Source organism: Pagrus major, chromosome 3, assembly GCF_040436345.1.
Source record: "Pagrus major chromosome 3, Pma_NU_1.0".
Classification (NCBI taxonomy): domain Eukaryota; kingdom Metazoa; phylum Chordata; class Actinopteri; order Spariformes; family Sparidae; genus Pagrus; species Pagrus major.
In genome coordinates, this window is record NC_133217.1 from 17,803,649 (window position 1) to 17,814,148 (window position 10,500).

Sequence of the window (10,500 nt, forward strand, 5' to 3'; positions counted from 1 at the left end):
ACCAACTGTTCCCTGTGTGCTTATGTTGTCTTTTCCATCTCTATATACAACATACAGTATATGAGCCTTTGGCTTCTTTCCTGCAGAGAGCAAAGGTGAGGGCTGCCTGAGAGCTGGAAGGAAGTATCATTCTCTACCTTCTAGCATCAACAACTGCACCAATTTAAAGGTTAACCACTTTATTCCATAAAAACACACACACACACCATACGTCATGTAAATGAAGTCTGTAGTCTCACACAGGCTCGGAGAAGGATATTACTATGCTAATATGGAGCATTTTAGAAGCTAAATGTCAAAAGAAATGAATTACCTTTACATTCCAGCATGCCCTGATGCTACAGCCCAAGTTTGACATTTGTCCATGGAGGAACTACTTTTTCACAGTTTATTTTCAATGTGTAACTCTGGGCGTACAATTATTCTGATTAATAATTTTCCCAAGATACCTTTCTATAGCTTGTGGAAGTCAATAAACATGGAAATGTTCAGTCAAATCTATAAGCATCTGCATGATGGTCAGCGCTGTACGCTGTTGTTTTGTCATTTTTTCCTGAAGTGCTTTGTATCAAAGACTCATAGGGTCTTATGAATGATGCAACCAAGAAAAAAAAACAAAAGGCTGAATTGGAAAATGTAACACTGTCTGATGCCGTCAGCGGGATGAAAAGGGCCGATGTTACCGAAGAACGACGGATAGCTGGTGACACGTGGAGTTAGACCAGGTCAGAGAGGATCCTGAGGCAGCGGCAAAAACAAAAACACACACACACACACACACACACACACACACACACACACACACACACACACACACACACACTCCCAATGACCACCAAGTAACTGCCGCACTTTAGACACAAATACACACAGCTGTCAGGGGCAGACGAAGATCATTCACAAAACACCCACCCCCCCTCCCCTGGGTGTCACTGACACCGTTTCTCCCTCATGCACACACACACACCATCCAGTCTCTCTCTCACACACACACACACACACACACACACACGGACGGAGTTGCCGGGAGGCAGCATGCTGTCCATGTGGCCTGTGGAGAATCATTACTCAGCAGTGCAGACTAAAGAGCCGAGAGTGAACTTCCTTTTTGAAGGCTCGGGCTTCCTCTTCTCCATGGCACCAACCCCCACAGAAAGCAGTCCCAACAGTAGCTGGAAGTTGTTCTGTGTGTTTTCTTAGAAACATGTATTGTGCTGTGTGAACCGGAACAATTCAGAAAGTGTCGGGCCCGCTGTCACAGAACTGCATATCACCTTTTAGTGATTGTGTACAGGTTGATACTCAGTGGACTGTCCAGTGACGCAACACACATCCATCTAAAAAGGTACAGTTTAATTAAGAATTATTTATAATTTCAAATACAACAAATTGCCAGGTACAGCTGCAACTATCAATTATTCTTATTTATTTTCAAGAAATTAACCATTTAGTCAGTCAAATGAATGAAAACAATTGGAAGGTCAAATGTCAGGAGGTATTCAGTTTACTTTTATGTCTGACAAAGAAAAACAACAAATCCTCACATCAGAGAAAGGGAAGCCAGCAAGAATTTTGGCATTTGGCTGTAGTGCTAAACTTGGTAATATTTACATAAATTAGCGATTGAATCAATTATTTTTATAATCCATTAATCTACAGATTAATTTCTCAATCATTTGATCCATAGAATGTAATGCAGCAAAGACTATTGTCAACTATCAAATTAATCTCCAGCTATTATGAAAAGAGTCAAAATTCTGATTCCAGCTTCGTAAATGTGAATATCTTCTTGTTTCTTTCCTTCTCTGTGACAGTAGACTGAATATCTTTGGGTTGTGGACATAACAAGACATTTGAGAACATCATCTTGGGCTTTTTCAAAAACACTGATCAACATTTTTCACAACTACTCGATTATTCAGGAACATAATACACAGATGAATCAACAGAGGAAATAATCATTAGGTGCAACCCTGATAGAGCGCCAGGAAATAGCAATATATGCCTATTAAAACTTCCCTGACCCACATGACACCTTAAAATGGCTTGTGTTCAAACCTTTAGATGTTTACCTAGTTTATTATCAGATACATCAGGAGAAAGCATTAAACCCACATAATTGAGAAGCTAAAATCAGCAGATGTTTGATATTTTTGCCTGAAAATATCAAAAAAGCTCTTATCAATCATGATTGAGTTAATAATTTTGAAATAGTTTCAACTCAAGTCACAATCGTCTTCATCTTAAACTGAATAGTTATTTCTGTATCGTTTCAAATAGATAAGTGTAAGTGAGTTTTTTGTCATAATTACAGCTGCAACTATAACTAATTACTAATCTGCCAATTGTTTTCCTGAATAATCGATTCATTGCTAGGTCTATCAAATGTCAGCAAACAGCTAAAAAAATATTTCAGATACAGTTTACGCTCAGAGAAAACTAAAGAAAAATGGAAATGTTTATTTTTGAGAAGCTGGAACACTTGATTTTTGGCATTTTGCTTAAACAACTACTTATATTACAAACATAAACACAATATTTGGCAGTAGAGCTGAAACAGTCAATTAGTCATTTTCAGGCAAAAAATGGCCAATTCTGTAGCTTCAATAATGTGATAATTTCCTGCTTTTCTTTCATTTATGTGATCGTAAACTAAATGTCTTTGGGTTTGGGACTGTTGGCGGACAAACAAGGCTTCACAATATGCTTTAGGGAACTGTGATTAAGAGATTTCTTTCAGTATTTACTAACAGTTATAGACCTGCTGATCGACCAATAACAAAAAATAATCATTAGTTGCTTATGTTTATGTTTGGCGATCACTTTAAATCTCATATCAGAAAATGCATTTAATGACTTTGAAAGTGTCTCCATGTGAAGAACCATTGTATTTTCAAATTTCCAGTATGATCTTGGTAAGATTCCTAGTCTATCCTCAAACAAATGACACACTTAGCACAGCTCTAGTGTGCTAAATAAGAGCAAACTGGCCTTTTTAATGCTTTAATTAGTTTTACTTTGGAAAACAATGCAGAACCAGGCAAGACATTTGCTCTGTTAAATATTAAATATATTCCATCTTCATTTCTTGAGTGTTTTTGACACAGTAAAGCTGCCATGAAACTGTTTATTTGTACGCTACTTTCCAATTTGCAGCGGGGCTTCCCTTGTACATCAGCAGCAGAACGGTGCGTCTATTAGCAGCAGTCAATTTAACACCCTGGCTTTGGAGTTTTTTCATTATGTTTTCAACTGTGGGACTTTCTCAAAGAAATATTTACAAAGTGTCTTCGATTATGATTTAATTCTAACTCAATATGGGAAGTCAGCCTTGCAGAGCCGAGGGCATCCCCAATGGCTCGCTCCCATGTGTTAGACGGAGGGAAACACCTGGCGTTATACTATCCAAAACAACCCCACTACAATCCACTTCACACAATTTGTTTGTGTGTGAGGCATAATGAAAACCCATAATATTAGCCTTCACCCACCACTCAATTAACGCATTAATTCATCTTCTGCAGGTGGCCAAAGGCGGGCGGAGTGGCCCCATAAAAGAAATAAATAAATAAATCACCCATCCAATCATTACCGGCGATATCCGCAAATTAAAAACCCAATTGTGGCTCTGTTAATGAATGGAGAGTGAAAGCATTTCATAAACTCTGCTAACGTACAGCCTACAGCACTTATCATGGACAGCTCTACTGCAGAGGATAGACTCATTACATGAACTTAAGTCTACTAGCTGCCACATCAAACACACAAGTTCTCTGAGTGAACATGATGTGGCCTCATGTGACATCTCCATGCTGTGATTTGACAACAGTTCCAAAACCAGAAACTATTCATTTAATCTTTCATTTTTGCCCTTGTGAGAGGCGTTGTCCTCCAGGTACCATACCGGAGATTACATCTATTAAGATAATGTGTTCTGTGCACCTACACCACTGACACCAGGACAAAAAAACTCCTGCAAAAGTTTGAAGTGATTCCAACTCTTCCAGATTTACTGACACTAATGAGAGTTTGACACAGCCTGTTTGCCTTCTGCAAAAATACAGTTTCTGCTGCCTTTAACTCTGCTTAACAACCAAAATGGTCAATTACCATCCCAGACACTCTTCCTCCACTTGCACAGTTAGAATGAACCCAGGCTTCTTTAGCAAAGAGCTGCTCTGCAAGCACATAGCCCATATGAAAAAACCTGCATGGAAGTCAATCTAGTGATGAAAAAGTGTTAAGACTGTTGGGACAGGTGTCAGTGTGTTTGCTTAAGATATTGGGAGGATATGAGCACAAACAAATTTCAATTCAAACTACTCTAACAATATTTTCACACTTACTTGTGCGCTTGCTTTAATGGTAATACAGTGCTGTCACTAACATAATGTAACTGTCACCTACAGCAAGTATTATAACCATAAATTCAAGAAAAGTGGCAGCCGGTTTCTTTGCACTCTGAGACATTAAGATGTTACAGCAAAGATAAGACACTTATTCTGGAGTTCATAACTCTAATTTGACACTTTCAGTCTTTGTTTAGCTGACAACACAACCAGAAATAAAGATTCAAACTAGACAGAGCTGATGCACGAATTCAGTGAGATGAGTGTTACAGAGTGTGGCCCAATCCCAGTTAAGATATTACATAAACTAAAACAATTCTTCTAAAGCAATTCTTCTCCTAACTAAAATCTGTTTAAAATAATCTAGTAATTGAGATAATAATTAGGGCCCATCCAATGTATCAGTTGGCCGATTAAAGTGACCGATATTGGTCTATCACAGATAAATACATGGCGTTGTGGTCACACATGCATCCAAAAATCGTCCAAGTGTGACTTAACATTGTTAATGGTCACACCAGTGGCTCCTGAAATTTAGCAATTTGGTTCTTAAACTACTGTTATTGTTATTTCTTGTTGCACATGCTGTGATTCAAATATTTTACCTTTACTCCTGTTTACAATCATTTAGCTAATGTGTTAAGAAAATAAATGAGAATGTATTACTGGGTGCGCATAATTTATGTGCTGGTGCACCTAAATGATAAAGTTAAGCTCACCAGTGCAACCAGTATAAAAAGTTAGTCTGGAGTCCTGTATATCAGTATCTGCATTAATGTTGCCCAACAAGCCAAGATTTAATAACTCTTCTTGATCAAGATTATAAATGCAGAAAAAGATGCTTTGATTTTATAATTACTAATTTCCCATTAAGTTGAATGCACTGGGGTCATTTTAGCGAATACATTTTATTGTCAAATTGAAAATATCATGCCTCTGTTTCATATCTTTGACACAGTGACAGTGTTTGAGAGATACATTTTAAGGGATAATTTACAAAAAAAATGTGTTTATCAGGCAATGTATCAATAAGAGAAATGTTTTGCTTCCCAACATCGGCCCCAAAAATCACATATTGGTCGGGCTCTAAAAATAACCAACAATGAAAAAAAGCGTCAGTTGCAGCCCCCTAATGCCCATTACAAGTTCCCTGACTGACTATCTTTGGGTTGTAAAATAATTCAAATAATTAATTGTAGATTGAGCTATTCACTAGAAGGCAATTTTGATAAATAAGAACATAACCCTGTGGTCATCTCATTAGTCTCACTAGAATCATGGCCTGAAAGAGGTGTAATATTGTCAGTGATATAAAAAAGGCAACTCTAAAGCATGAAAATACTTGTTTACAGCTTGATTTAACACTCATTGATGGCCAAAAAGGAGCTTCAGCTGAGAAAATCAGCTCATCCACACTAACTGAGATGCTGTCAATTCACTGCTGGCCTTGGGTAAGGGCACTTCTCTGCATGCAGGAAGTGACAAACTGAAACGAAAAAGGGAAATCCAAAATTTCCCTTAAACAACAGTGTGCAGTACTACAGAAACAGACAGACTCATCAGCATGACATCCCCCGGCGCTTTAGGTACATTCTTATAAAGAATCACAGATCATCCCAGCTGATGAACATGAACATGACCATGACGTCTGCAGCTGCTGATGTCAAGAATTAAAACATTTCGAACAGAATCATTTTGCTGACATTTAGACAGAACTTTGAATGTACAAAGTTGCACTGTGCAGCTGTAAGTGTCTACAACTGACCCTGTTGTCATGCAGCAGAGGGGCAATCAAAATGTGTGAAGAGCTTGCACCTAAAAGGGTCAAGCAACAAGTGGTGCCATCCCTCCACCAGGTGAGCAGTCTGTCCCTAATGACCACTCTTTTGCTGGAAATAAAGTAGTAAAACACAGCGCACCTTCTTGAAGACATTAACCAATACACCAACACAGATACAGCATGACCTTTGCCATTATGTCCATAACATTTGATTAGTAGATGCCATATGTTAAAGAAAATAAAGGTGGGAGCATGCAGTTCTCAATCTATTTGAATTTTTGGAGAAAATGCATTCAAAATATTGTCATTTGCAGAAGGTTTCATGCTAAATAAATGAAAAGCAAAGATAAACATTCTAAATTTGCTGTAAAGGTAGAGCTACACTCTTTAGGTATGATGCCTTTGACACATATGACACCAACTGTCTAGTAAAAACACGACACATGTGGCTGTTATCGCTGGAGACGGAGATGTAGGTAAGCACTGTTGACATGGTTACACTCTGTGCATGTGGAAGTTAATTAGACAACTGTAAACCTGCTGAAAAACAAAACAGAAAATAAAAACACGCTGTGACACTGGGCTGACGCCTTGGCTCGCTTGTAAACACAACTGTAGCCAGTCCGACTCTCTCACGTGGCCACGAGACCTGCTGGCACACAAGTCTCCTCAACTCCTGATCTGGAAACAGTGGAGAACAGTTGTACAACGGGGCTACATGACCACACCTACTCTATCTGCTGTACCAGAGTCAGCCCACTTGAACAGCCAGTGCACACAGTGTACCCAAGAGCTAGGAAAAAAAAAAAAAGAAAAGAAAAAAAACTTCAGGTGCACCTCTGAGGTCAGCAGCTAAAAATGACAGTGGAAATGTGACTCAGCACATGTGAGCTCCTTAAGGTTTGATGAAACAAATCAAAACATTGCTGGAGCTACAGGAGTACAGTCATCATGCAAATTACTGCAGCGGGAGGAAGTGAACAAACTGTGTTCTTAAAATGCTTTCAATAAATAAAAACAATGAGAAAGATGGGCTTTTTAAATTAATATTATGGTTTCTTGTGTATTTCTGTTAATATGAGAGAGGATTCTGAAATATTTTTATTTATAAAAAAATATACATATTTTCAGACAACGTGAAAAATTGTTAAAAATGAATAAAAAGACAAAAAAAGACACTGGGACTACGATGTCCTGACACGATGGAGGATAGAAGCGGGCAGAGGGGGCTGTTTTTCTGCAGCCTTCCATTAGATGCAATTATAAATGGCCGAGAGCAGAGGGATGGGGAGCCAATCAGATCTCGGCTCGCATGTCAACCTAAGACCAACTGTCTCCTGGCTCTGACAGCAGGATTTTACCTCCATAATTCAAATCCCAAAGCAAAGGCAATCTGCACTTTGCCAACTCCAACCAGCGGGGCCGTGTTTACAAGGCGGCACATGGAGGAGAAACGCAGACCGAAAAAAAGAGGCGAACGGAGTCGAACCGAACCCACAATGAATGAAACCCTCCGTCAAGATGAATCAATCGCGGTCACAATCACACTTTGATCCGAGCAAACACTTAGCGGATGTAATTGTTGCCATTCACTGGACTGTGAGACACATCTCCACTTGACTGTGCAAGCGGCTTTTTAACCGACAGCGGGCTCTTTTCTTAATGATTATGCAAATTTTATTTAACGGCTATCGCTGTCATTTGCATCTTGTTTATTGCCCTGACAGCCTCTGACACAACTTTGATAGCACCGGTGGGAGCACGACACCAAAAAGGAGCTCTCTGTCCGCGGATTCTCGCACAGATAACAGAGGTTACAGCTCTTAAATCTACAATGAGGCTGAAGGAGCACTGCGAAGAAATATCACCTTATCTCCCTGTGCACGCACACACACTTTCTCCTGACAAACTCTTGCTCTACTTAGTCAAACTCTTGCCCTGTACCCAGCAGGGACACACACTAATACCCACGACTCAGAAAGTTGTTTCTAACGGAATATGCGGCTTCTTTCTCAGTCTAAACACTATTGCAGGGGGTGGTATTGGGAGAAAGAGAGAGGCAGCCATTTTAGAGCTCTTGCTACATAGACAATGGCTGGTCCAATGCAATATACAACTCTACAGTGCTTTCTCTGAGCTAGTGACTGACTTTAACTATGTCAAAGTGTGTCAGAGCAGTAAGTGGAGTTTACCTGATTTCTGTTTGGAGGCTGTCCAGTGTTTCCCGGGCTCATGGGAGGCGGATGGTGGGTCCTTTGTTGCCAACCCGGATGGACCCCACCATACTGACTGCTGCCCATATCTCCTGGTCCCTTATTGGCCCCTTCCTGATTGTTATAGTCTCCTTGGGGGTAACTCGGGTAGCTCCTGGCAGAGCTTGGGGATGTCAAAAGCTGATTTAAAGTTGGCGTAGACGTAGGTTGTTGGTTTCCCATGTTATACCTCTGATTATTGTAAGAGGCAGCCATAGCTGTGGTTCCTCCTGCTGGCTGTTGCTTGCCTGGCTGCCCCCCAGCCGCCGGAGGCTGGTTGTTACGCGGGGAATTCATGGCCCCGTATCCTTGGCCCTGATAAGAAGTCCTGTTCTGGAACGGGCTGTAGTTGTTATAATGGTTAGGGTAGCCGTGTTCGTGTGAATTAGGGGGGTAAGGGTCCATCATGCCCGGCCCCGATGCAGCTGCCATGCCAGGGCTTTGTTGTCCGCCATGTTGATGAAAAGGGGCCCGGCTGTAGTGCTGGTTGTAACCGTAAGGAGGTGGAGGAAAGGGGCCCGGGTGGTGGTGTCCCATCCCGGGATGGTTATTCCCTTCGGGCCCGCCTGAATCATTCTGATTACTGCTATTATTATTTACCCTGGGCAAATTCCCGTTGCCGTTCTTCATGTCAGGATCCCCTCCTCCCCCAGCATTTCCAGCATCGGTCCCGTCCTGCAGCTCCTTCTGGCCAGGAGATCCGCCGTCAGGTCCCGGTTCCTTATTTTCATGCTGTTTCTCTCCCGGTACCGACTCCTCCTGTGGGTCCCGATCCGGCTTTTTGAGTTCGGATGGCGGGCTAGTGTTGAGAGTGGCGACGCTGGCAACCTGAGCGGCCATGATATCCCTCTCTCTCTCTCCCCCACTCTTTCTCTACCTCTCTCTCTCAGCACGGCGACTCACTCACAATCAAACTCCGAATAACCATTGAATATAAATACAATTATATTTATAACAACGTACCCGTCGTCCAGGTTCATTCCCCCCTTTGCCCTCCGCCCGGACCGGTATCCGGTAATCCACCGCGACTCCGTTTAAAGTTAAAACAGAGAGGGGAAAGTTTGTGAAAGAAAAAATATATAAATACAGAGCCAGGGAAATGAATTTCACCGACACTAGTGAGTGTGTGTGTGTTGGAGGGGGGGCTTCTGTTACAGAACGAGAGCGCGAGCTAGAAATCAACCAAACCAGCACGAGGCTCCGCGAGACACAGCCATCTTACCGAGCTGTCGCGAGAAAATGAAAACCCGGAGCGGAATCCACAGAGAAAACTGGATCCGGACTGGGCTGACTGTCTAATAACAACATTGTTTATACCCAAGAAGAGCCATTATTGTGGGTCTAATGCGCTTTAAACTGAGCTCATACATAAAAATGTCGACGTGTTCGAGAAGCACTGTTTGTTAGCATAAAACACTGGTCATTCTGAGACTAATTAAGTGTTGCATATAGGTGAAAAGCTTATGCTAATGGTGATTCACAGCAGTGGGCTGTCTGACATAGTAAGTAAAGGGGAGTTTTAAGAGTCGAAGATATATATTTTCTTTCATTTATTTTACAAAACGTGCTCTTTATCAGTTACATTATTGTATTTGGAGGACCTACACAGCTATACAGGGTTAGTGTCTATAATGTCTGCTTGAATGCTAGTACATCCTATTGATGCTATTTGCTATTCTATAAACTAAAAATGTTGCTGTGCTAATAAGTAGGCTGAACAGTATTTCAGTAGCTTTACATCCCTTCCCTCAACAATGACCAGTCTGGCATATTTAACTTAAGCACAAATATGAATTCAAAAGCTTTTCCAGTATTAAACAATTAAGATGCCCTTTCCTTTACCATGTTGCTCTGCCTTGAAGTCAACCCTAACTATTCAACCATTCTGATTAGAAAAATTGCTTCATGCATGAGCTGTGTGTTGCTCTTTGTTACGTTCATTCCGTGCACTTTATCTTATTAGCTCGTTAAAGGAGTGGAACAAAATAGGCTTCTTCTGTTTGAGTGGCCTAATGGGTCGAAGTGACTGCCTCCATACTGCTTCCTTGTGTCGGCGGCGGCAAATGAGAGAAGTGAGTACAGCAGGGGAAAGTAGAGGAAAGCATGAAATCACAACCTG

The 10,500-nt window shown here is 41.1% G+C and overlaps 1 protein-coding gene across 3 annotated transcripts in view; it reads right to left on the reverse strand.

Moving 5' to 3' along the window:
* arid1ab (AT-rich interactive domain 1Ab) overlaps nt 1-9,558 on the reverse strand; it is a 54,725-nt gene extending 45,167 nt beyond the window's left edge. For 2 of the 3 annotated variants that reach the window (XM_073462926.1, XM_073462925.1), the window contains exon 1: nt 8,322-9,558. In XM_073462926.1, the coding sequence (XP_073319027.1) occupies nt 8,322-9,221 (900 nt within the window). In that variant the 5' untranslated portion in view covers nt 9,222-9,558. The remainder of the gene's footprint in view (nt 1-8,321) is intronic. The other variant, XM_073462927.1, reaches the window with a different exon arrangement.
* Between the last annotated feature and the right edge of the window lie 942 nt (nt 9,559-10,500).